General features: G+C 43.4%; 2 protein-coding genes across 2 annotated transcripts; both read right to left on the reverse strand.

Annotated features, from left to right (window-relative positions):
* Nucleotides 1–433: 433 nt before the first annotated feature.
* UCMA (upper zone of growth plate and cartilage matrix associated) lies at nucleotides 434–8134 on the reverse strand. The gene is made up of 5 exons (XM_056847495.1): nucleotides 8032–8134; nucleotides 7471–7539; nucleotides 7230–7325; nucleotides 4286–4384; nucleotides 434–531 (listed from the first exon to the last, which is right to left on the reverse strand). The coding sequence occupies exons 1-5, from the start codon at nucleotides 8087–8089 to the stop codon at nucleotides 434–436; spliced, it is 420 nt and encodes a 139-aa protein (XP_056703473.1). The 5' UTR covers nucleotides 8090–8134.
* An 8566-nt stretch (nucleotides 8135–16700) lies between these two features.
* Nucleotides 16701–26108, reverse strand: PHYH (phytanoyl-CoA 2-hydroxylase). The gene is made up of 7 exons (XM_056847048.1): nucleotides 26003–26108; nucleotides 25331–25499; nucleotides 22665–22746; nucleotides 20782–20963; nucleotides 18753–18902; nucleotides 17295–17429; nucleotides 16701–16804 (listed from the first exon to the last, which is right to left on the reverse strand). The coding sequence occupies exons 2-7, from the start codon at nucleotides 25442–25444 to the stop codon at nucleotides 16751–16753; spliced, it is 717 nt and encodes a 238-aa protein (XP_056703026.1). The 5' UTR covers nucleotides 25445–25499; nucleotides 26003–26108; the 3' UTR covers nucleotides 16701–16750.
* Between the last annotated feature and the right edge of the window lie 1273 nt (nucleotides 26109–27381).

Consider the following 27381-nt stretch of genomic DNA (forward strand, 5'->3'; position numbering starts at 1 on the left):
TTCATATTTCAAGGAGTTGTTATTAAGCAGGAAATGTCCTTTTCAAGTATACGACAATATGAAGTAACTAACAATATTGCAATAGGCTAAAATATATTTATTAAACAAATGCACAAACTGGCTTTCTTACCCTTCCGAGCGTAGCGATTATTTTAGAAGAAAGTTTGCTCTAAATGGAATTGCACAGATTTATACAGGTCTGATCCTTTCTCCTTTATGTTCTGCTGTATGCATCAAGGTCCAGATTCTTCTATCTGCTGGCGCCTCAAAATACAAAGCAAAGCAGCCTAGGAGCATAGTCGATGCTAACAGGTTCAACAATAATGTAGCCACGGCGCAAATAAGGTTGGCTTGGGGATGGTCCTGCCAAGGGCATGATCGGCCCACAATTTAGGTTCTTGCTGTGTGCAGCAGTCCATTTCTTTGGCTAGCTCTAGACAATGTGGCGATTGTATAGATATGGTGGGTAGAGGCCATCATAATGGTACTGGCGCCACTGCTCAATCTGTTCTCGGCTTCTTTCATCTTGCTCTATAGAAAGAGGAGGAAAGAGGAGACAAGTTTTTTAGAAACACTGTGCAGCCGTTTAGTCATGGGGACTAGTCCAATGTCAAAGGTATAGCCAGAATGGGAAAATATGGACAAGGAGTGATTTCTTAAAGTTTTTGGGGTGCTGCCAAGCTTTGAGTAACTCCAATAGGACCAGATGTGGCATACTGGGCACTTGATCAAGAATTTAAACCAAAGACCAAGCCTTAAACGGGATCAAGTCTGAGCCACTGGATTTGAACACTTCAAAATATTCCTCTTATGGTGCAGCACCAGAGAAGAAGGAATTCACAGGATAGCCTGATCTCTTGACCTGCTGGTGTCAACATGCCCAAGGACCTCCGTTGAATAATGAGGGCCCCCATGCTTTAACTTCCTTTGTGTAGTAGGTACAAGCATAATCTGTGACTGACATTTGACGGTATGGCAGAGGCCTCAATTTCAATAAGAACTGACAAGAATTTTTACTTGTTTCGCTTACTTATAGCCTGCCTTTCTCCCTCAGACGCAAGGTAGGTTGCTGAGTAAAGAAAGGGGGGAAATGTGATCGTACAACATAGGACATCCAATGAACAATGCAGCAGGGCTAAGAATACAAAATTCAAAGAACATGCAAGCAACAATGAACAAACTGCCTAACACATGAGTATTGTGTGAGCAATGCAGAATGTGGGATTACAAGGTATAAGATGATGCAGTAAAAATCAGATGATAACCTACATTGCTGATACCAACGTTAATCATTAGAATCATAGAGTTGGAAGGGACCACCAGGGCCATCAAGTCCAACCCCCTGCACAATGCAGGAAATTCACAACTACCTCCCCACTCCACACCCCTAGTGACCAGAAGATGGCCAAGATGCCCTCCCTCTCATCATCTGCCTAAGGTCACAGAATCAGCATTGCTGACAGATAGCCATCTAACCTCTTCTTAAAAACCTCCAGGGAAGGAGAGCTTACCACCTCCTGAGGAAGCCTGTTCCACTGAGGAACCCCTCTGTTAGAAATTTCTTCCTAATGTCTAGACAGAAACTCTTTTGATTTAATTTCAACCCTTTGGTTCTGGTCCGACCTTCTGGAGCAACAGAAAACAACTCGGCACCATCCTCAATATGACAGCCCTTCAAGTACTTGAACATGGTTATCATATCCCCCTCAGTCTTCTCCTCTTCAGGCTAAACATACCCAGCTCCTTCAACCTTTCCTCATAGGACTTGGTCTCCAGACCCCTCACCATCTTTGTTGCCCTCCTCTGGAAACGTTCCAGCTTGTCTACATCTTTCTTAAATTGTGGTGCCCAAAACTGAACACACTCTAGTTGAGGTCTAACCAGAGCAGACTAAAGCGATACCATCATTGCAATGGACTACAGACCTGTTCCCATATGAAGATGGCCTCCTGGACAGTGCCATCTTAATACACTTCTGATTCCATAATAAAAATACCCTTGTGAACATTTCTATTCTGTACATTTTGTGGAATGATAGAATTGCGGGAGCTCTCCTGACCTCCACAGAGACTGCGTGAATGGGCAGTTGCTGATCTTACCCATTTGCAAAGAGGAGCCTTTACTTGAATGAAGTTGTGGTGGAGCATTCTCAGTACCTGGCCAGCTACAGTTCTCCTTTCCATAGCTCAAGGAGGCCTCTAAAACCACCTAGATGTTTTGGTTTTTTTTAACTGAGATGGCAGGTGAGGACCTGAACAGATTCTGACTAGGTAGGAAGAGTATACTGGTGTCAGAGGCTAGTGGGATTTTTACCTCCATCCCACACAGTGTTGTTTTGTTGTTGTTTTTGCTCTTTCCATATACATCTGGGAATATCTTTGCCATGTTGTAGCTCTGAGAACTTTAGTTACAGAGAGTGTGAGAGATGTGGTAAAACTCTGAGGCAGCTGGCATAATTCTAATGCTCACATTTCATTGGGGATGCAGGCTTAATTTCCTCAAATGCTTCTGTTGCCTTTTTAGCCACTATAAAAACATCCTCCAAGTTGTTTTATATCTTGGGAAAAAATTAGCTCATATCATACACAGTCCCCTCCCCTTCCACCCACCTCACCTCCTGTAGCAGCCCACTGGTAGCCTTTACACTAGAATGCAGCTGATAGATCGGTCTGGGTTGTCCCCAGTGGTGTATTACTGCTGCTCTGTTTATTGCTGCTGGCACCAAAGGATGTGGGGTGCATTGCCTCCCACCCACTGCAGATGAAGATAAGCTCACTTGCATATTTTTCTGCAAGGGTAGGGATCTTGTACCTGGCTGTGCTCCTGCCAGAGTCTCTGTAGCTTTAGAAATGTTGATTGGGTATTTTTTAATACCTGGGCGGGGGAACTTGACCAGATTGTTCACTGAAGACGAAAAATAGCTGTACTAAATGCTCCCTTCAAGTGCTGTGACTGACCAACAGTCCACCTCAATAGCAGTATCCTCTCTGGGTAGTGGTGAGACCTCTAGGGCTTTTACTCCTTCATTAATGTTAACTGCCCGGTTGTGGTGGGGAATTATGTGGTTATCCTGTTGAACATGGGTAGACAAAAAATATGTATAAGAAGAAGCACTTTTGCTTGTGGTCAAGAGACACACATGAATACAGAAAGCAGCTGTTCATACCAATTTGCTACCATCTCTTTTGGGAATGAATTCAAAGGCATTCCATTACTACATTTCCTGAGGAACAGGCAAGAATCCAGACATGAGTCATTCTATACATGGACATGTGTTTCACAAGCAACAGCCCTGATGTGTGGCATGGCTTGCAAACAGAATGCTGGGTTTTCTCCTGCCAGTGCCCCTGTCCCACAGGGTTTGGAGATGGCCCTTGGCCCCATTGCAGACCTTGTCAGACATGGCCCTGACCCTCTAAATGGCCTCTCGTAAACTTTCGTCTAATTCTATATAGGATTACAGCCTTAAAAGTTAAATAAGAGAACTGCCACAGTTACTTTTCAAATTTACTAACAAGGAGTAAAGATCCCTACTAGCGCAATAATCTCACCTTTTGAAACTGGTAGAAGGTGGGATTGAGTATTTGCTTTGATGGGAAAGTTAAGGCTGAATCAAAACCTCCGCAATTGCCTGCTCAACAAAATGGCTAATGACCTTCACAGAGCATCAAAGTACTTGGCAAAGATTTCAATCACTGGCTGTACACAGCTGAATACCGGGGTCTTAACAACTCCCGAGCAGCAAGCGTACCATCTTGGCAACAGTAATTCCACATTTAGAGTATATTTCAGCTGCCATTTGCTTCTCACGTCTTTAAAGGTTGTTGTTTTTGTTTGACATCAGTACAGAATTGTGTTCTTTTGAATTGTCTCAACAAAGAACAATCGGAAACCTTAGACAAGAAGGAGCTTGTGTGCCCTAGCAATATCAAGTGACCAGCATGTTGAGAGCCATTATCTTAAAAACTATCGGTAAAACTCATGAAATGGAGACTCTTGCAGTGGTACCTGAGAGCGAAGAAAGATTCCTTTCTTGCAGTGGCTAGCAATTGCACAACAGCCATTCTATCAAATCAGGATTTAAGCCATGAGGCGTTTCTTGAAGAGAGCTGGCGCCACCTAAACTTGTACTTTTCCCATTCTCCTGTGCTAACTGTTAGGATATTGGTGCACGTGTCACGTAGCATGTAGCGGTCAGGCATGTATGCCAGAAGAGCATCCCAAATGTTGTGCCATGTATCAAATGCCAGCATTTTTGCCATAGTTTCTAATCTCATATTCTTACCATCGCGTTCCTCCTCGACAAAATTCTCAAACTCATTCCTCTGCTCCTCGTAGTATTCCCTCCTTTGTTCATCAGCGGCCAGCATCTGACGAGTCTCCGCTGCATTAGAAAATAATCATAGTGTTGGAATGGGGAAGGGTATGAAGATGAAGCGAAGGTCATTTTTGTACAGAATCACTTGAATATAATTTTTTACAGTCTCAAATTTTACTTGAGCCTCCAAATTCTTTGAGGAAAGCCACGTCAAAGTAACTTGCATACCTTTGTGAATGTGTGCACAGATAAGATATTCCTAGGTCTCAATGCAAAGTGCAAAGAAGGAATCATATAAGATAACAAATTTTAAGCCCCCCAAAAGTAAAATACAAATACTGTGAGCCTTCCATACTATCTCAATTACTATGAGCTTTAATAGACCATCTGACCATGTGACATGTTGGGGAAGCATATTGGGAAAGAGTCCCAGCTGAGAAGAGTACCCTCCCCCTACATACAACATCTGCTGCTACTACTGTTGCTATTGCTTGCTGTCTTCCTGTGATCCTGCTAATTCTTTTGGGTTAACAGTGTTGAGATCTGGGTGGCAACAGGTCTGTAGCTATGGGATGGTCCACTCGCCCTCACCCCCCATTCATTTGCCTACTCCAACAAAATCACTCATTTTGCATAGAACTATAGTGGCTACCCTCAGTCAGGAGTGGACTGGCTATTGAACTTAACAAGCAAGTTTCTGGTAGGTCACCGCTCTGGAGGGTCACTGGTGGCCAGGAGCAAGCAGATCCAAGGGTCCCCTGCAGTGCTGGCAGTACCACAGGGCCTGCTTAGGCCATGGTGGTGATGACAATGGATGTAGGCTCCCCCACTCCTGCCCCTAATTGTGCTCAGCCTAGGGTTGCCAACCTCCAGGTAGTAGCTGGAGATCTCCCGCTATTACAACTGATCTTCAGCCAATAGAGATCAAGTTCACCTGGAGAAAATGGCTGCTTTTGCAATTGGACTCCATGGCATTGAAGTCCCTCCCCACTCCAAACCCGCCCTCCTCAGACTCCACACCAAAAATCTCTAGGTGTTTCCCAATCCGGAGCTGGCAACCCTAGCTCGGGCCCTCCCCCACCCAAATGTTTTTGTGGGTGGTAGGCATCTCACATGTGAGTATGTCCAGCACATGAGAGCCAAATTACACTATGGCAGCTGTATTTATTCCCACATAGAAACTCTAGGGAAGAGGCTATTTGCATTGCATAAAAAGCACAAGGAAGGAAGGATTCCATAGGCCCCTCCACCCATACAGTGGCTCTTATCTGACTCCCACCCTCTCCTATTGATTCCATTGGCTTTACAAAACATGCATCTCCAGCCTTAGCCATAAGTGAGCCCTCCATGTCAACTGCAAAACCATTATGATCCCGTTGGAAGTGCTGTTCCTTCTGGACTCAGCAGTGCCCTGGTCAAGCCACTAGTTTTCCTGGAGGGTTGCACTGAGGAGAGGGGGGAGTCCTCGCTGCCACTCCCCGAAGTCTCCTGGTCATAGGCATGATTCCTTCCGTACACCTATGCTTGCCTCTGGATCAGTGTCCTTAGGTCCACGCAGTATCCTTCAGTGAGAATGTGAAAGGCTTGGTCCTCCTAATCCCTGCTGTGGTGTTATCCTTTGGGAAGGAAATATTTTCCATCTTATAAGAGCCAAGTGTGGCCCGATCTGTGAATCAAGGGCACACTGACTATAAACAGATAGTTCTGCAAACTTGGGGGGACCCCCCCCCCAGGTTTGCAGAAATAACTGAAAACTTTAAAAAAATACATTGGGGAGTTTATACCCCCCTTCAAAAAATAAAAGAGCACTGTCCGCACATACGCAGACTACAGACTTACCTTCCTTCTGGCGAGCCAGTGGCGGCCAAGTCCGGGAACCACTCCAGGCTCAGACCGGCTCCCAGACATCACAGCTGCTGCAGCTGGGCCCAGAGGTGGCTGTGGAGGCATGCAGCCACGCTGGGCTTGGTGGTGGGAGGATGGGATTCCCACACACACACAAGTCTCACGGGCCCCTACTTGTAAGATGTAAGTGGGCTTGGGGGGGAGGGGGTTGCATTCAGCGAACTTTTTGTGTGTATGGATCAGTTTTCCTTCCCATCTGTAGGAGCCATTGAAAGGTCTTTGACAGAATCAGGTGCGTATTCCTCTGAATGCTGTTTACTGTAGTTCTGCCAGTAATGTTCGAAAGTGGTCATTCGAAAAGCAATCCTAACCAGATCTACTATTCGGAATTACCCCCAGTTGACGTCCTTAGGCCTGTGCTCCTCATTCAGTGCCTAAAAGTTGCTGGACATTTAGCTTCTTTCATCAGCAAACTAACAAAGAGGGCTTAGAGCAGAAGTCTCTAGATTGCGAGCAGGTATATTCGCTTCACCGTGCGGTCCTGCACCTCCCAGGACAGCCTCCTAAGCACTCACTCTATACCATCGTAGGGTTTAACCAATTAAGAAACTGCTCCTGCTTTCAATGATTTTTGGCAGATAATGCTACTTCCATTTCACAAGCACGATCTTAGGTAATTTAGAAAAGTCACATGTAAACATACATATAGAAAATTAAAAGAAAACTTATTTGCTCAAAGAACGGCGTAAATACTGTTTTTGTAACCTTTCTACTGTAATTTTTTTTCCTGCCTCAAGTTGTCATAATTATGGATTCAACGTTCACTCAACTCTGGCCCTAGACAAATAAACAGTGCTTGCTCCATTGTAAAAGTGAGTTTCGATTCATTTGTATATTCCTTAAAATCAAAGAGGAAAGTTGAGCAGTGTATTCTAATCCAAACTATGGATGCTGGTGAGTTAATAACGCTTTCCAGAGCGTCGCAGGAAATTTAAGAGAGTGCCGCAGATGAAAAGAGCATTAAATAACTCCCAGTGTTCCATAAACACCCTCCAAACAGCCTCACCATTGAGCTCGTCCCTGGATTTGGTAGATCTTTTGCCTCTCTTCTTGAAAAAGTTAGAGGCATCCGATTCCTTCATGAAGACTCTCTTTTTCAGATCTGGAAGCAGGGGAAACAAGTGTCTGATCGCTGGTGAGAAACTGGGAGGGGGGGATAGATAACATTCTAAAAAGGATTGTATATGCCTTATTTCTGTTCTCTCCTCCCCATTCCATAATTGATTATATTGCGTCTGCTCACTTACTTTGCTTACTCGATTCATCAGCAGCTGCTTTCTGGGAACTCACGGCCACGGTATTGCCTCCCTCAAGGACTAGACAAGACAAAAATATAGACCCGGTTCTGAATTTAGTGAAAGAGAGAAACTCGGATAAGAGTCGGAACTTGCTACCTGTTAAAAAAAACAACACACCCTGCCAACTTTGCATTCGACCCTGTCTGAGGTACTGATGCTTTTGAATGTGCCTCTAATAGCAGAGGGAGACAGACCATCTTCTGGTGAAGAGTTCTATGTTTTTTGTTTGTTTGATCGTTTCCTGAAGAGTTTGCACAATAGAGAAGCCGATTTAGCTTAACACATGACTTGGACGTGGTTTAAAGAGCAGTATCGCTGACCTAGCTCAGGGCTTCAATGAAACCCTTTAGTAGTTGCAATTGGTGATTCGACTGGATCAGAAACCTGTCTGAGTCTCTCCCATCCCATTAGACTGGCAAATGTTGCCACCTTTTGCCCCACATACATTGGGTAGGTTTTGCTGCACCTGAAACCTTCCTCTGGGGTGTTATTACAAATTGTCATACATACCAGTCAGGAGCACGAAAGTCGTGAGGCAGGAAAGAAAAAGCACTTGTTTCCAGTCCATCTTTACTAGGTTCCCGCCGACACAAAAATGAATGGCACAATGACCTTTAGATAAGTGTTTGCTAACAAACAAACATAAAACTGCCCTGTCTTCCTTCGAGGAAACGAAGCAGAGAGGGAAGGATCTTCCCTTCAGGGGTGGGAAGGTGGGAGGAGGGGCCTCGAGTGGCTCCGGAGTTGGCAGCTCCTTGCCCCATGTCCTAGACAGGTTGAAAGGCACATGGAAATATCAACACGGGGAGAACGCAATGCATCATGCGGTGCCCAGTGGTTCTGGGCATCCCGAAGCAAAGGAGTGATGAACAACTAAGCACTGTGGGGCTACTGGGGAGATCTTGCTGCTGGCAAGAAAGCTAAGAGGAAGCTGAGAAATTTCATCAAGACACTGTCTGAAGCCTCCGTTGCTTCTGTGAGGTAAAAGGATAGCGAGGACTAGGGCAGCATGTGCCGCTTGCATGGGACGGGAGAGATGATGTAGATGGCTGATCAGATTAAGCTCCATATTATAATTGCTAAAGACATCAGAAGAATGTGAGCAGCCTACTAGATCCTAGCAGGAGGCTGGCAACCTTTTTGGCTCAAGTGCTGGCAACCCCTCCCCCCGATAACATCAACATAGGAAGAAGTTGGTGTACTACAAATAAAGGGGAAGTAGATAAGGGTTATACTTGGTCACAACCACCAAGAAGAAGGAGAGCCCTGGTTATGCTGCCTTGGACCCAACTCAGGACTGTGTTGTTCCAGGATGCAATGACCCCTGAGACATCTTCTGCCTCGGGTTACTCGGCTGCTTGGAAGGAGCATGGGCCTTGTATGCCAAACAGACTGATCTGATTGCCAGTGTTTGGCACATCTGCCAGAGGATGCCTGCCCTTAGATCAGCCCAAAGGACCATCCAACCCAGCAATCTGTTTCCAATGTGAGCTGGCGAGAGGCCTCTGGGAAGCCTGCATAATAATTTGGCATCTTGCGACTCTTTTCAAACATCATTCTGTCTGACTGATCTTCCATCCCATATAAATAATCTAGCTGAGTCAGACAGAATGAATGCCATAGAAAATCCCAAGTAACAATCACTGGTAGAACATTTATCCTAGTGAGAATAAGAACAGGTGTTTGAAGAGTTTCCCATTTGCAACTTGAGTGTTTACACGTAAATGAATTATTTTGTCCTGGGCGTGTACCCCAACTTTCACTTAGATCTCTTAAAGGGGATATTGCAAAGGGGTTGGATTCCATCACTGTGTTCTTTAGAGGAAGACTCCCTCTCCAAACCAAAAATATATTGGGCATCTTTACATCTTAAGACAAGTATGAATTTTGAGCTGGACTTCAAATGTGAAACAAATAATGTTATTCTGAACAGGCCTTCCAATTTCTATTATTCTCTTGATCACAGGCTCAAAATTTCTAAATATCTAAAAATATGTCCATGCACCATTGTCATCTCCAGAGGTATGGACTTCTCAATTTCCCGGGGGGGGGGGGGGAATGCAGTGACTGAACCTGGTCCAAGCCCATATTTAGTAAAAGGTAAAGGTCCCCTGTGCAAGCACCGGGTCATTCCTGACCCATAATCTATTAAATTATTTCAATATTAAATTGTATTTCAAAAAATATATGCCATCAACAATTAATCACGTGGTTTAAAAAAAATTCACCCATAGCAGCCTGAATATCAGTCAAAATAAGAGGACTCTATAAGAGGAGAGGAAAGATGTCATGAACTTCTTCACTGAGACAATGTCAGTGAATATTTAATTCATGTATGAAAGTAAATATTTCCTCTCCCTCTCTCCTTTCCTCACAGTTTAGGATGAATATGTGACTGGCCCAAGCTCACGTAGAGTTCTTTGTGCCTAAGTGGGGATTTGAACTCTGGTCTCCCCGATCTGAGACCAACACTCTTAACAACTACACCACTCACATACTGGATACTCACTACAAATCTCCAGATGCTTCTCAGAATGCACAGTAAATACTAGATTCTCAGATATCCTGGCTTGAAAATATGGGAGCATTTGTTTGGTTGAAGTAGGGTCTAGGGCAGCAGAATCACCTCACTTTCCATATTTCTTACAAGGTGACAGGCTAGATAGATTGACTTTTAATTAGCAAATATTTCACAAGTTAAGACAGTAATTAGCAGTACATATGCAAGTCTTTAAAATAGCAGGTGCATGCAAGAAAAAATAATATGAAACAAACAACTGTTTGAAATGAATAATGCAGTGTTATTTCCAGTGATGTGTTGGTTGCACAGAATCTTATTACCATATAGTACAGAGATCAGAGAATGGGGTGTAGTCTTAACAGGTGGGCTGTAGTCTTCCCACCCTCCCTTCCCACACCATCCTCTGTAATGGAGCTGTGGCAACAAAACTGGGGGAGGGGAAATGGCACACAGTGCTCTAGGAATTTCCCCAATTTCTATGGTAAAAACAGGATAAATCAGGGGGAATTCCTACAGCATTGTGCAATGCTATTTCCACTAGTTTACCCACCCCCAATTCTCCTACCAGCAAAAGGCTCCCAGCTGGCAACACGTGGGGAGGTGGGCCCAGTCTCTTCCAGAGGCCAGTCGTCTTCCACTGATTGCAGCCTCCAACTGTGGGTCCTGAATGTTGGGGAACTCTTCTCTGCATGCAGGGGATCCTCCTAGGATCAGCTTGGTCATTGATGCAACTGGTCACTATGTGGGCTTTGTGTGGTTTTTGGCATGCAAGATATTAGATTGGTCAGACCCTAAAATTGTAGGATGCATGCAGTTGCAGAGATATGCAGTTGGCTGAGTTCATGAAGGTAGAACAGATAGTCCAAGTATGTATGTCCGTAAGTTGCATGAAGATGAAAGAGTGCCTATAAATATGTCTAAGTATCAGGGTTGCCAGGTCCCTCTTTGCCACCGGCAGGCGGTTTTTGGGGCGGAGCCTGAGGAGGGCAGGGAGGAACTTCAGTGCCATAGAGTCAAATTGCCAAAGCGCCCATTTTCTCCAGGTGAATTGATCTCTGTCGGTTGGAGATCAGTTGTAATAGCAGGAGATCTCCAGCTAGTACCTGGAGTTTGGCAACCCTACTAAGTAACTCTGAGGCTAAGCAATGAGGGAAGACCATCTGCATACTCTGCTTTGATGAGCTCTCTGCCACACCACTGTTGGAAGCAAAATGCCAAACCAGGTGGGCTTTTTCTCAGAGGCAGCAACACGATCCCAATGAAGGCGTGAACTCTGTTGTGTACCAGTTGATCATGTTTGCTGTTCTAGCTTAAAAGAACATTAAAAACAGGGGATACATTGGGGTGGGAATAGGGGGAGAGGCATTCTCAAAAAGACTTGTGTCTGAGTGCCACATCGTTGAGATGTAAACATTAATACGCCCAATGACCGTTCCAGTTCTGAAACCCTGACCTGGCAGCAATCAGGGCATAGAATATCCATGAGTGTTTGAAAGTAAATATTATTAATGCTGTTTCTGTGCCATAGCAGCCTATGAATCTGATGAATGAATGGTTCTTATATCCTGCCTATACCTTTGCCTACTAGAAACTGTGTATGATGATCTTTATGTGCAGCATTTGGTTTGAGCCCGTTGAGGCCACCGATCATTTTTCCACACCAACCTGGGGAAAGGGGGGATACATTAGTCTTGTAATATCTCCAGTTGAGTGGCTCTTAAACTGCATCATACTCATGATTACTGTGGTTATTTTTATTTATTTATAATGTGTTGTTTTGCTTGACAACACCACGCTATGAGGAGAACGTGGTCTTATGTATTTGTATATGTTACCTTGCTTTCCACAGGCACCATTTATCCTTAAAGGGAATTTTTGTTTTAGCTTGGTTTATGCTTGACATAGGACAGGCATTGAGACTGAGGAATAACACAAATCAAGGTATAAAATGTTCATTAATGAACTATATTAAAATATATAAAATTTAACTGAAAGTACACCATATTGTTTTCTTTAGCGTTTCTGCCACTAGGGCAGTTGACAACCTGTGCTAGCCAGTGTCCTTTTCTTTAGCCTCCACCCCTAGCTAGCGCTTGCAGAGCCTTCCTTGCATGTCTCTGAAGTCTTAGAATCTTGGAAGGGGCCATATAGGCCATCTAGTCCAACCCCCAGCCCAATGCAGGATCAGCCTAAAGCATCCTTGACAAGTGTTCATCCAGCCGCTGCTTGAAGACTGCCAGTGAGGGGGAGCTCACCACCTCCTAAGGTTGCCAGGTCCCTCTTCACCACTGGCAGGAGGTTTTTGGGGCAGAGCCTGAGGAGGGCGGGGTTTGGGGAGGGAAGGACTTCAGTGCCAGAGTCCAATTGCCAAAGTGGCCATTTTCTCCAGGTGAACTGATCTCTATCGGCTGGAGATCAGTTGTAATTGCAGATCTCAAGCTAGTAACTGGAGGTTGAGCTAATAAGCAGCACGTGGGCTCAAACTGATTAGTGAGTAGGAGAACTGTATGATATTAGTAGCAATTTATTGTAATGCCATGTCAAAAATATGTCTAAAGTAATAGCAAATTAAACAAGGTCTACCCGACTTGAACATTGTCTACAATACTAGACATGAGACGTTTTCAAACACAATCTTACAGACCAAAGAATATCAAATATTAACACTGATGACTTCTCAATGAATCATATATAACATGACAGAAGCAATTTCAACTGTATTTAAAGTACAAGGTCAAAAAATGATTGTTAACTTCTCCAAGGCATTGCAGCCACCGCGCTTCACACCAGGATAGGGGCAAAATGAACTGTACGATTTCTCCTGAAAGTTACATGCAACAGTTACTTACGAACTGACAGTAGCACTTAAGTGCAAGTTAAAATTGTTGTGAAGTTAACAATCATTTTTTGACCTTGTACTTTAAATACAGTTGAAATTGCTTCTGTCATGGTGTTATATATGATTCATTGAGAAGTCATCAGTGTTAATATTTGATATTCTTTAGTCTGTAAGATTGTGTTTGAAAAAGTCTCATGATTAGTATTGTAGACAATGTTCAAGTTGGGTAGACTTTGTTTAATTTGCTATTACTTTAGATATATTTTTGACATGGCATTACAATAAATTGCTACTAATATCATACAGTTCTTCTCCTACTCACTAATCAGTTTGAGCCCACTTGCTGCTTATTAGCTCAGTTTCTACTTGAATCAGCACAGGTATCTCATTATAGTAACTGGAGGTTGGCAACCCTACCACCTCCCTAGGCAGCAGATTCCACTGCTGAAAATATTTTTACTGTAAAAAAATATTTTCCTAATATCGTCTTTCCGCCCATAATTTAAATCCATTATTGCGAGTCCTATCTTCTGCTGCCAACAGAAACAAACACTTTTAACATTCTGTTGACTGCATTGACTTACACACTGTCCCAGTGAGAAAGGCAGAATACAAATAAATAAATAATCTCCCCCCCCCCCCAAGGCCATGATCTTGTGGCCTATCTGCATAGACTGCTTGGCAGAATCCAGTGGGCACACGATGTTTAGCTGATATGAGATTGCCTTCTGGAAAGCAGATTTTAAAAAATAGAAATCACTTCATACTTATGCTTTTATTCAGATGAGTTGTTTCAAATTTCTGCAATTCCTAGTCCTGTTACATTGCTTATTAGATGTATCATCTTACGGATTGCACTGCGTAATCCATCTTGAGTCTCAGTGAGAAAGGCAGACTATAAATAATGTATATAATAAACAAATGTGAACTAACCCATGCTCAAAGAGAGCAGACTGGTTATGTCTAGGTGGCCTCTGAGCTAGTTAATGCCCTGATGCACACCTGTAAGCCGCTTTCTCATATGCTTGCACCCTCTCTCTAGCTCTGTGGGAGTCAGTAAGTTGATACATGCCTTCAGATGCCTATCTATCTACACTGTGTTGCTTTCAGTGAGGGTGCACATGTCCATCCTGGTGCAATTAGACAGGCATCACTATATGCAATCAGGACTGGAACCAGGTGTAAAAAAGCAGTGCTGCCAATTTGGAATCATTCACACACTACCGTGTTTAACCACCATGACAAGAATGTTGCATTGTCAAACAGTACTCTAGGGAGGACTCTTATGCTACTGCTACAGTAGAGTACTTAGTAATTATCACACTGTGTGTGTGTGTGTAAAGTGCTGGCAAGTCAAAGTCAACTTATGGCGACCCCATAGGGTTTTCAAGACAAGTGCTTAAGCAGTGCTGGTTTGTCACTGCGTTCCTCTGCAGAGCCTTCCTTGGTGGTTTCCCACCCAAGTACCAAGTTGCTTACTTTCCAAGATCAGACTATACTGTACCATTTAATTACCACATTGGTCTTTTTACTCACCTTAGCCAGTTAAGCCCTTCCAGAGATGTAGCCTGAGAAAGGAAGGAGGGGAAATCGTGTTCTCTTGCTTTGGCAGGAAGATGGGATCAGGACAGGATTAGTGCGCCATACATACACCAGTGATAGCTTGTATGACTCATTGGTAATGAATATTCTGGTCAAATTTTCTAATGATACAGAAACTGTTCAAAGTATGCATAAACACACACTCATACAGCACTATTGTACAGGGATCATCTGGGAACCTGAGATTATAACTGTGTTCCCAAGTCATTTTCTCAGTAAATGAGCAACTTGCAGTAAAAAAAAAAGGTTTTATAGAAGGCAGCTGCACACCACACTTGTACAAGAGATGGCTTTTAAAAATCGGAAATATTGTATTTAAAAATGGCAGGATTGCATCCACCTCAGGTTTATCAGAACATTATGGACAGGCCAGCAAACTGTCTGCAGTTGGGCTGGTGGACCGTAGAGTACTGGGCATTTAGGTAGGAGCCTGACTACTGAAAGACTGGGGCAGAGAAGTCTCTTCCATGCAGATTGCATTCCCTTGGTGGGCCTTCTGAATAAGGTAGTACAGGAGTCTTCAATCCTTGGCTGAATTGTGGTCCAGAAACCCAGGACAATCTCCCCACACACACACAAAGTACGCCACATGCAGAAATAATTTTTGTAAAGACTGGTATTTTTTAATCATTAGCAGAGACAACTGAAATGGTGAGTGATACAAAACTCCCGATTTCCCAGTTATCTTTAGATATTACATATTTTCTGTATTATCACAGCGGGTCTGAGACCTGAAACCAAATTTGAACAACCTATGGAAACTGGTATCTCAAAATATAGTATCGTGACTTCATTGCTGTTAGAATTGAATGTGCTTGTGTTAACTTTGTGTTTAAAAGCAATAGAGGCCTTAAGCAAGTAATCTTATGTCAGTGACTTCTGTTGGTGGGTTTGATGTATTTCTGGAAGCTCTTCTCCTACACTGATCCAATCTGGGCTGAAGTCCTTGTGACAGAACAAACTTGTGCTGAACACGCACATAAAGCAGGCCTCCGCTATGGCATGTCTAGGAAAAGTGGTTGTCATGGTATATCCTCAAAATAACCCTAGCTAACTGGGGAGTAGTCACCTATCCTGGTTTCCCCCACCAGGCCTCCTTTCCCCTTTTTCTTGAGATACCCGCTGCCACTGTGTTATAGGCAGGCATCTAATACATCCAAGTGCTATGTGTGTGTGTTGTCCTGTCAAGTCGCCTCTGACTCATAGCAACCCTATGAATCAATGTCCTCCAAAACGTCCTATCATTAACAGCCTTGCTCAGGTCTTGCAAACTGAGGGCTGTGGCTTCCTTTATAGGATTAATCCATCTCATGTTGGGTCTTCCTCTTTTCCTGCTGCCTTCAACTTTCCCTAGCATTATTTTCTTTTCCAGTGATCTTGTCTATACTTGTCTATACAGTAACTCTGTTGCTATACTGCTGAGATAATGCATGAAGTGCTTTGGAAGTGCTATATACAGGCCAAGCATTCTCTTAGGAGCCTACCACAGCTCTCTAAAACAGAAGCGGCAGCTGGAATGACCAGTATGCCCAGCTAAAAGTAGGCTGGGCGTTTCCCTTGCAAGAGCAGAGACAGCCACTGGGCTTATGTGTGCCCAAGCACACACAGCAAATATTTTTGCACTACAGGTTCTCACACTCGAGGGCTCTCACCCTCTCCCCTTATTGTAATGTATGACTTGGCCCCCTAAAAGATGCAGGAGCTAAATGTGCCCTTATCATATAGCACTTGGTTGAGTATGGCAAAAGTTTTGTTTTTAAACAGAAAAACAGTCGGAAAGGAAGCAAAACAGCAACTGCAATGCTAACAAACTGATCACTCTGTGCAAAAATGGGATTTTTTTTTCTGACACTTTAAACCAGAAGGCAAATGAGATTTGCAATTAAAATAAATCTCACAAAAGTGCATCTAGATAAAGATATGAGTTCTCATTTGAATACTCTATTTTTAAGAAAGATTGTATATAAACATCCTGTGTTTTAAAAAGAAAGGCTAAACCTTACTTAAGTTCACCAAGTGAAATTAAAATACCTAGTCACGGAAGGCATGATCTCGAGCGTGTGGCTTACTTCCTCCCAAGGTAGTGTGCCTAAGACTGCAGCCTTTTCTTCAAGTGAGCCTTTTTTCAAGAAAACTGCTATTAGCTGAATTAGCTGAATTTGAAAGATCAGCAAGGAGAAGGTTCCATAAATTCATTCCAGCAGGGATCACGGTTTATCTCAAATAGTGCAGGATTCTGTTCTAAGGCTTGACACCCGGAGGATGCTTTAAAGATTTCTTCTCTCTCCTTTCACAAGACGGCTTCGAAAGCGCCAAATGTCCTAAAAGCAGAAAAACCTGAAAAGGTGGGTTTCTGTTCTGGGCACAGGATCATCTCCTCTAGCCATTTCAAGAGAAAGAATACTAGGAATGTTTCAATTAATTCTGGACTACATTAAAAATTCTCGACTGCAATTCTTAGCATCCGGTAGGGATTAACTTAATTACAGGAGCCACACCTAACAGCTAATTAATCCAATAGTCATTCTGAACTTTAATCTGACGCCAGCAACCCCAAGAACATTTAATGCCTGTTGCTGGCTCCAAAACGATGGGAGCTGAGGAATAATCCTGCACAAATACATAGTAGGAATTTTCCATATATACAAAACCTCATAATCATCAGGAACGTCTGCAACATCAAAGAACATGATTGGAGACCATTTCTACTGAACTAACTGTACATAAAACTCCAGTTTCATGTGCTTAAAACAGTTAGGAGTGTAACAATGCTGGTGCAGGACATTTTTTAAAAAACATTCGAAACTTTACCTTCATGGTGATCGCTGAGTTTATGCCGTATTTCGTTTCTGCAATTTCTTGCAGTTCTCTTTCAATGTTCTCTTGAGTAGTACCTTTCACATCAATATAGTAGCAATCACCACTGGCATAATGACAAGAGATTGCCTGCATAAATTTTTAAGAAGGTAATACAATAAAGTTAAAATGACTACAAGTGGCCACTTCTGACACTAAATTATCAGATGTTAGATGACATGAAAGACCTCTGCCTGAGACCCTAGAGAGCTGCTGCCAGTCTGAGTAGACAATACCATCTTTGATGGACTCAGTAGCAGGCATTATCATGTGTTCATGATTATGCTATGCCAAAACAAGGCATGCAAGTGGCTTGCCTAAGAATGGAAAGCTATACGTCTCCCAAATGCATGTGCAGCACATAACGCAACTAGTGGGTGGGGGGTGCACACTGAGCCTTGGAAGTGCATGCGGAGTGCACAAAAAATGCTCATACTTCAGTTTAAGTACACTCGTAAACTCCAGCCTGCCCTGCCTTTAGAGTCATCATCAATCAACATGTTAGCTTGGAAAGAAAATGCCATAAGATAACAGCAGTCTGAAACCTTGCTAAATGATTTCTCAAGGAAAGATTTCTACAGAGAAGTGAGTGAGTGGTTTGTGTGGCACAACCAAGTCAGCTATTCTATTCTATTAGTGCATTCAAATGCAGAATTGCAGTGCAGGATTAAGCAGTATTGAACAAACACACCAGGTCTTGTCCACACTGAGGGCTTCTCTCAGATTTTGTTGCTAATTCTTCATGAAAGAGAACGGATCTTCTCTACAGCATCCCCGCTGAAATCTGTTCCCGATGGAGTGAGGGACCCTGCCCTCTTCCCCCAACCCTTGGCACCTATTAATAGGCAAATCTGCCTCCCATTTCTCATGAAACACCTGCCCCTTCTCATAAGGGTTCTCACAAGTGTGGTGGCTTGCAAGCAGGCAGCTAGAACCAACCCACATGTCTGTTCCATGCCTCGGTTCTGCCCCTCCTTGCCCTACCAATGATCTTAATGCAAACAGGCCTCTATAAGACAGGTCTGACTGCTATGCGTTTGCCCCTCTGCTTCCATAGCACAGGAAAATACACTGCAGGCCCAGCCAAGAATGGCAAACTTTGCATTTTATCATTTCATTCGTGCTCTGATACTAGTGTTGATTTACAGTTTTTATTGGCCTTTAAAAGTTACAATCATAACAGCTACTGTCAACCCCCCATTAGCTCTCTGACTAAAGTCAACACACACTGAAATATACATTTAAAAGAGAGAAAAACCCTACGAGACTTAAGTCACTTTCAAAAACTTATTAAAAAAGATAATTAATTCACAGATCAAATGTCAATTAAAACATGGGAGGTATCTGCATTATGAAACTGGCTTTTAAAAAGCCATGGCTGTTCAAAGCATTAATCTTGACCTGGTCTCTTACCTTTCTAAACCCTTCTGTCTTGTTCATTCCAGAGCCATGGACCAGTAAGGGATGGAAGAACACCGTGTCTCCTTTTTCCATTGTAAGGTGGACTCTAGGGGCATTTTTGTCATAATCACGCACACCATGGTACATTTTGTTCACTCCGCCCTGGAAATCAGTTCATAAATCCTTTCTTATTCTGGCAGATCAGTCCAAGGACCCATAATCATTAAAACAAAACCACCTTGTTATATTAAGTGTTGTCAAGTCGTAGCCATCTTATGGCGACCCTGTTTGCAGGGGAGTTGAACTCAATTATTATGAGGGCCGGATATGACATAAATGTCACTTGCTCAGACCAAGCCATGCCTCACCAGCCCAGATTGGGACCAGGGGGAGGTGGCTGCCTCGTCTGGCTTGCGGGCCACATAAGAGCTCTCAAGGGGACAGATCCGGCCCTCGGGCCTTATGTTTGACACCCCTGCTGTAGAGTTTTCAAGGCGAGAGAAAGAGAGGTGGTTTGCCATTGCCTGTATCTGTGTAGCAATTCTAGACTTCCTTGGTGGTCTCCCATCCAAGTACTAACCAGGGCCAACCCTGCTTAGCTTCTGAGATCTGATGAGATTGGGCTAGCCTGGACCATCCAGGTCAGGAAACCACCTTACATCAGACTTAAGAACTGCTTAGCTCAATCAGATTTATGTTCTTTAAGTCCCACCTAGCTCACCATCCTGTTTTCAAGAGGCCAGCCAAATATTGCTCCAGACGTTCACAGAAACAGTGTGATAAACATGATCCCCGGTATTTTGTGCTGAAACGTATGCTGCTGTTGAACTGAGAGATTCCATTTTGCTAGATACTCTTGGGGATGTCCACTCAACACAGACTTCTCTAATCATCTTCTAAAGTCTTATTAGCTAGCAGCCATCACCACATCATGCGGCACTGAATTCCTTAAGGTATCACAGCTGGCCCCCAAGCAATCTAATTCATACTTTTTCTTCCCCCACCTCTATTATAATGTCTGGGGTAGAACTCACAAGCGTCATTATAGCCATAAACCCCATTTTATTTATTTACTTTGTACCCTGCCAGTCATCTCAATAGGGACCCAAAGTGGCTCACATTGTTCTCCTCTCCTCCATTTTACCCTCACAACAACCCTGTGAGATAGGTTAGGCTGAGAGAGTGTGACTGGCCCAAGGTCACCCAGCAAGCTTCCATGACATGAATGGGGATTCGAACCTGGGTCTCTCGGCTATTAATCCAACGCTCGCAACCAAAAATAATTTTTTAAAGCAAACCAACAAACTCTGCAGAAGACTCCATGAAAAGGCCCTTGGAGTAAAGCCAGGATAATTAAGATTGGTTTATGCTTATAATACAGCAGCCCGGATAGCCTGGCTTGCTAAGCTTAGCAGGGTCAGCTATAGCTAGTACTTGCATAGGAGACCATTAAGGAAGACTGGGAGTCACTGTGTGGAGGAAGACAATGGCAAACCACCTCTGCTCCTCTCTTGCCTGGAACTTTCCAGGATCGGGGTCGCCGTTAGTCAACTGCATGTTCTTTTTTCTTCCTACTTAAAGTATAAAAAATGGTACAGACCTAGTCTTTATTGATCTTCAGTTCAGGAGGACCCATCTGTTAACAGTTTGTAATAGACGAAAAACGGAATTTGAAACAAATAGCTAACGAGCAACTCTTTACTGCCCAGCCCACTCGGGAAATGGAGTCTTACAAAAAGACCCAATCAGCTAAGTAGCTGTGACACTTTTCAACACCTGCCCTGCGGACAGGACGGCAGCAGTGAAATTACAACCAGTGCACTTTCTCTTCAGTCAGTCTAGATTTGTTGCATGAGCGCTGCTTTTAATTATATGCAACACAAAGGGGAATCTGTCTCTAAATCTACCCACAGAAAAGAAAAAGAAGATACCAAGAAATTCTCATGTCTTACCCTCTAAAAACAATCGCCTTCCTCCCAATCTGTTGATAATCCCTTCCTGTTTTTTTCCACTTTCTCTACTTCCCTCACATATACATTACCTCCCAGTCCGGGTAATCGTGCTGCTTCAGAGACCCTTTGTGAGTTCCCGGCAACACAACCAGGCACCCATTGCTGCGGTCGATTCTTTCCATGGCAGTCCAGGCACAAACAATGAGCTCCGCAGGTCGGAAGGGGAAGTAATGCAAATCCTGATGCAATGGATGTCGAGAGGTCTTCTTCCCTGCAAAAGTTATTCACACTCGGTTACTGGCAGAATTATAAGTAAAAATAAATACAGATGTTAAGCCAACACACGTTCATCTGCTGTACTGACCGGTAGCTGGGAATTTTCTGTCTACTTTGGGATACATGCAGACTTCTTACTGTTAGTTTGCAAGTGGGAAGATCCTTGGTACTAGAAGCACTTAGGAAACTAGGCTGCTGAAATAATATTCAAGGGATGGAGTTACATCTTGCTAGCAGTAGAGTTCCAGACCTCAGAGCATGGGTGAGCCAAATACCTGGGACTACAGCCTCCCCCACCCCCACTTTGCCTCGACTGCCCTCAAAAACTGAACCACAGCAGGGCTTGAGCGGCAGCAGTCTGGAGGACTAGGAAGGAGCTGATGCTCATTTCCTGGGAGTTGCCTGGGCGACCACTCTGTCCTCTTCCAGCCTGGGCAGTCAGCTTCTAAGGGGACCTGCCAGTGGTGACAGAAGGTTCCTTTGGATCCCCCTTTTGGGGAGCAAAAATAACAGGTTATAATGCTGGGTTATTTTTAGAGTCTCTTTATATTATCTCATTCAAATTAACAATTAAATATTGTTAATTTGAATGAGATAATGGAAGAATCTGCTTTTTAGGCTGGTGGTCAGATGAGACCAGGTAAATGAGATTGGACCTCTGGATGGGGAAAAGCAGATGCTGAACAATGGAGGTTTTTGTTGTGCAGACTTATTGTGTTTTATTATATACCTTGATAATGAAGTTGTGGAGAGAGGGAGAAACACCACTATTGCTGGAGCATCTGCTCGATTTTGTCCTCTGTTCTGAGACAGAGTTAAATGGTGCAGAAGACGGAATGATCTCTATAGCTCCCATGCCACATGCCAATAATTCTGGTAAGGGACCCTCTGGTGTCATTTCCCTTAACCTTCCCCTTCTGCAACTGGTTCCTCTTCCCAGGCCTCTTTCCATCCTGCAAACGTCCCCCTTCACCTTGGCTCCCCTGCCTTCAAGAGATCTCCATTCTCCCCGCCCCCCGCAGGTTTGAAGAAGAAGAGTTGGTTTTTAATTGCCTTCTCTACCAGTTAAGGAAGAATCAAGCCAGCTTACAAACACCTTCCCTTCCCTCTCCACAACAGACACCCTGTGAGGTAGGTGGGGCTGGGAGAGTGTGACTAGCCCAAGGTCACCCAGCTGGCTTTATGTGTAGGAGTGGGGAAACAAATCCAGTTCACCAGATAAACATCCACACTCATGTGGAGAAGTGGGGAATCAAACCCGGTTCTCCAGATCAGAGCCCACCGCTCCAAACCACCGCTCTTAAACCTCTACACCACGCTGGCTATATCCCCTTTGTCCCTCCTTATTGCTATGTGTCCACCAATGTGTCTACGTGGAGCAAGCTGCATTTGTACCACTGACGGCCTACAAGTGATAATGGGGCCAGTACCCCTGGCACAACCTCTACATAGCTGAGAAAAATAGGAATAGTAAAGCAAGACAGAGGTTGCGAACAGGGATCATGACTGCATTTAATCAAGAAGCAGCTCAGAGCATGCTTGGCCAGTGCTAGATCCCTTCAGACTTATAGCACAGCAACTCAACAAGCACACAACGCACTTTTCAAGCAGGTAAAAGCCAACAGTATTTTAACATTACTGTGTCTTCACGTTTGAACAGACTATTTTATTTCTCATTTGGTTACATGTTCCTTACCAGGATCTGGAGGTTTATTTATCAACATGGTGTGCATAGCCAAGATGTTTGGTCCAGTAAAGCATTCAATGTATTTTACTATCTACGGTAAACAAAATGTGCTTAGTTATTTCAAACATTTCTACATGACTAAAGTTTTCAAGGTGCTTGGCTCTGCCTTCTGCAGAAGACATTTTGTGACTGCATCCACCTCCCTGTGTCAGAATTTCAAAGGTGGCCATGGCTAAAAAATGTTGGTGACCCTTCCTGTAGATCACCAGATATTGTCCATGTAACTCCTATAAGGAGTTAAAATGTGTAAGCCATTTTTAAAATGAGAACAGCAAGGCCCAACAAGACATTATGCGGTTGGTCGACCAGTGCTGAAGAAGCAACCAATTTTACATACTGCTGATAGTCATCTAAATTTGTTTCCAAGATCACAGGGCTGTGCAAAGATTGGAAACACACAAGTCATGTTCACAATGCACCAGGGATGTCTTGTTGAAATAAACACACGTTCCATTGCAATGAATGGGAAAGGCTCTCCTATAACTCCCATTCAGCTGTGGAGCCTCCTAGAGCCCCTGTTCCTATTCTGCTGTCATCTGTTGTTAAAACTTAATATGATATTAATATCATGGTGCTCACCAGGCAGTTTGACATTTGTGGACACGCTTTCATTAGAATTTAGGAAACTGAACAAAAGTTAAGTGACTTAACAATGCAAATCTATGGAGACCTACTCCAGTCTAAGTCAACTGATTTCAGTGGGTCTAGACTGGAGTCACTTTGCATAGACTGCACAGTTAGCGCTTACCAATTAGTGTCTATATCTAAATGGGATGCATTATTTTAATTTTTGTGCTCTAGGTTGAAGACCACTACACTATTTAGTTAGAAAGAAGAAGAGTTGGTTTTTATATGTCGACTTTCTCTACCACTTAAGGACGAATCAAACCGGCTTACAATCACCTTCCCTTCCCCACAACAGACACGCTGTGAGGTAGGTGAAGCTGAAAGAGCTCTAAGAGAGCTGTGACTAGTCCAAGGTCGCCCAGCTGGCTTCTTGTGGAGGAGTGGGAATCAAACCTGGTTCTCCAGATTAGAGTTACCACTCCAAACCACCGCTCTTAATCACACCATGCTGGCTCTCCCTGGAATGATGTAGACATGCTGGTTGGTAGACACTCATTAGAACAGGCCGTAACCTTGGATGAAACACATCACAGCAACCCTCTGGAGTGGTGGGACTTTATTATGGTGTTATTATTACAACACCTATTTATTTATTTCATTTATACCCCACTTTTCTCCCCATCAGGGACCCAAAGCAGCTTACATCATGCTCCTCCCCTCCATGTTATCCTCACAACAACCTTGTGAGGTAGTTAGGCTGTGAGTGTGTGACTGGTCCAAGGTCACCCTGTAAGCTTCCGTGGCAGACTGGAGATTCAAATCTGGGTCTCCCAGATCCAATCACACACTAACCACTACATTACACTGGCTATACAGCAGAGGTCCCAAACCTTTTTCTAGCCTGTGGGCACCTTTGGAATTCTGACACTAGAGGTGGGCGCAAATCCGAAAAGGATGCCATAAGAGATGGAGTCAACCATAAAATGGTTGCCATAAGAGCTGGAGGCTATCACAAAATCTCAGAGTGAGGGCATGTATATCTCTAATAATAAATCTTCAACACTGCCCCAGAAGGTCAGACCAGAACCAATGGGTTGAAATTAAATCAAAAGAGTTTTCAGCTAAACATTAGGAAGAACTTCCTGACAGTTAGAGCAGTTCCTCAGTGGAACAGGCTTCCTCAGGAGGTGGTGGGTTCTCATTCTTTGGAGGTTTTCAAGCAGAGGCTAGATAGCCATCTGACAGCAATGCTGATTCTGTGAACTTAGGCAGATCATGAGAGGGCGGGAGGGAAGAGTTGCCTCAGTGCTTGGCTCTCGTGGCCCTTTCTTACATGCCCAGGGTAATGTCAATTGTCACTTTGTCGGGAAGCAATTTTCCTCCAGGCCAAATTGGCCAGGGATCCTGGAGGGTTTTTTTTTTTGGCCATCTTCTGGGCATGGAGTAGGGGTCACTGGGGTGTGGGGTGGGAGGTAGTTGTGAATTTCCTGCATTGTGCAGTGGGTTGGGACCAGATGACCCTAGAGGTCCTTTCCAACTCTATATTTCTTATTTCTGTGAACATTTCAGGCAGAAGCTCTGTTTAACATATATTTTTTAAAATATTTTCTTGCATACACACAGCTCATTTTCAGTCATACAATGAAGATCTTGTGCTGTGGTGGCAGCTGAAGCAACTTCTTAAAAATGTGCACAGCTGGACAAAAGCCCCACCTGGCCATGCCTACTTTCTAAAAACACCTGGCCGTCTCCAGGACAGGTGTGTGCGGGCACCATGGCACTCATAGGCACCTCACTGGGGAAACCTGCTAGAGAACAAGTGTGATTAGAGCTCCAGTAGAACATCTGGATAATAACCTATTATCTGGATTCCATTCCCCACCCAGCCATGAAGTTCTTCAGATGACCAGGGTCCAGCATTATCTACCAACCTACCTACTTATAAAGGACATCCTTCTGAATTAATTTGAAGATGTTACTCATGACCTTACATATAACGCAGATATATGTGAACTTCAGTACACTACACAGATATTTCTTTTTTTTACCTGAGGCAGGGTGCAATATCTAAAGAGTTCTTCATCATCCTGAAAGTCCTGTATTTTTGTAACTGCTTTGTCATCAGGAACAAACTCCGCCTTGGCAATTGTGATGTCTCTCATGACAACAAGCCCCGGCACCTTCACTTCTCTTCTGCAGATTCGTGCAAATTCATCTCTGAAGAGAAGGTTGGAATTGGCAGACTTTGAACTAATGTGCGGCATTTAAAAACTAAAGCAAGTGCTTTAAACACTGAAAATTCTAACTAAATGCTAGGCTCAAATGATCCATGAAGCTCACTCTATGCTTGGAGAAGCTTTTGACCACCTCCTATAACAAACTGTTCCCATTTTAAGACTACCATTGCAGACTTTAGGCTTTGCCATCTTGTCGTGAAACATACCCTCCCTTTTTTTTTTGTACCAATCATGTAGTCAGAAGAAGAGTTCTGGTTAACTAGAAAGCTTTTGTGCTGTTTTGAGATGTTTTGGTTGGTCCTAACATTACTGGACATTACTTTCACTGTTAGTCTTCCCTGCGTGTGGAAACCACCTACGTGCAATCTCTACCAAATGGCAAACTGGTTTTGAAGGGGGAGAAACAGCAGATCCCTGTAATGCAACCAGTGTGCTTTCAGGCTATCTCAATCCATGTGATTAGGCTGGGTGGTTGTACTTTACCTAAAACGCTTAATGTCCTCATCAGAGACCAGCTTTTTAATGACTAAATAACCATTCTCCTCATAGAACTGCCGTTGCGCTGTGGTTAATAGGTTATTATCCAAGGTATAGCTGTGAAGATAAGAACAATTACATAAGTACCAGAGAATACTTATCATCAAGATGGTGAACATTGCAGTCTTGTGAGTTGTTGTAATTCTGCAAGGCAGATGTTTGTGTGTTTAATATTTTATGAAAATGGCTACCCAATGTCAAGTTACTGGGCCATGATTACTGTTCCTATTATCTCCCAACATGTCCCAACAATGCGTTAATTTTGTTCAACTCCACCTTGTTCCCAATCTTCTCCTATAACCTTTGTGTTCAAAGTTAATATAAGACAACATAGAATGGATTGAATATCTCAAATAGCTTGATTTATGTACATACGATTTCTCAGTTTCTGAATGTTAAATGTTTCAGGATGTGGTTGCTTCTGTGAATTTGTAGATTTCTATAGATTTGTAGCTTTATGTATGATATTTTAAAATAAACAGTCATCAAAAGCATTGTGGGAGATGATTCTTGGTCTTTTCTTAGATCACACACCTCTTCACATTTCCAGCCCTACATTACTTTATACCTTTGGGGAATCCTTCCCACATTGATGTGCCTGCTCTGGATCCCTTCTCAGGGCTCCCACAGAACTCTTCCGGATTGGCAGAAGACACTTGGGCACGTTCATGGTGGCCTGGCAAGTTCCTGCAGAGCAGGGATTAGACCTCTTAAGCCTCATTACCAGCGTGCACAAACTCAAAAAGAGCCAAGCACTTTCTGTGGCTTTATATTGCTGGGGAGATGTTTGTTACCCCTGATGTTTTAATTAACATTGAACTCAACATTATCAAAGAGTTCACCAAATCTATGCCCGGACTTCTAGACCAAAATCAGTATCTCCTGGTTTCCTGCTTATCACCATAAAATAGTCTAAGAACTTTTTTGCCTTTGTTTTAATTTAAGAATAAGGTAAAATATCATGTACCGGAACCGTGCTGGGTGCTCCGCAGAAGCAACTTGGGCTGAAGTAGGAAATGATGTCTTGAGAGTAAATCAAGGAAATAAAGAGACATATCCTTGATAGTTTTAATTTCAAAACAGATTTGGAATAAGAGGGCCTACTGCTACACAGAAGGATTCAATTACAGTTCTTTCCCTTGATTATCTTATGTTAAATTGTATCAGCGCGAGAACAGGAGGTACGTTTGCTGTTTCAGCTTAACTGAAGAAAACTGACATGGTTCAGATAAAGGTATATATTTGTACCTTGCCCTTCTTCCAAGGAACTCAAAGCACACACAGTGTCATTCCTGCCTCTTTTACACTTACAATAAGTTGAGGTT

Source organism: Euleptes europaea, chromosome 3 (genome assembly GCF_029931775.1).
Source record: "Euleptes europaea isolate rEulEur1 chromosome 3, rEulEur1.hap1, whole genome shotgun sequence".
Taxonomy (NCBI): domain Eukaryota; kingdom Metazoa; phylum Chordata; class Lepidosauria; order Squamata; family Sphaerodactylidae; genus Euleptes; species Euleptes europaea.

What these genes read in the sequence shown, in the direction of transcription:
- UCMA (XM_056847495.1), bottom strand. Translation starts at nt 8,089, where the DNA reads ATGGACTGGAAACAAGTGCTTTTTCTTTCCTGCCTCACGACTTTCGTG. An exon ending in TGATGAATCGAGTAAGCAAA is followed by an intron (nt 7,326 to 7,470) that starts GTAAGTGAGCAG and finishes CCCTGCTTCCAG; the next exon opens with ATCTGAAAAAGAGAGTCTTC. An exon ending in ATCCAGGGACGAGCTCAATG is followed by an intron (nt 4,385 to 7,229) that starts GTGAGGCTGTTT and finishes TTTCTAATGCAG; the next exon opens with CGGAGACTCGTCAGATGCTG.
- PHYH (XM_056847048.1), bottom strand. Translation starts at nt 25,444, where the DNA reads ATGAGAGACATCACAATTGCCAAGGCGGAGTTTGTTCCTGATGACAAA. An exon ending in ACGATTACCCGGACTGGGAG is followed by an intron (nt 18,903 to 20,781) that starts GTAATGTATATG and finishes ACTGATTTCCAG; the next exon opens with GGCGGAGTGAACAAAATGTA. An exon ending in AGACAGAAGGGTTTAGAAAG is followed by an intron (nt 17,430 to 18,752) that starts GTAAGAGACCAG and finishes AAATTTATGCAG; the next exon opens with GCAATCTCTTGTCATTATGC.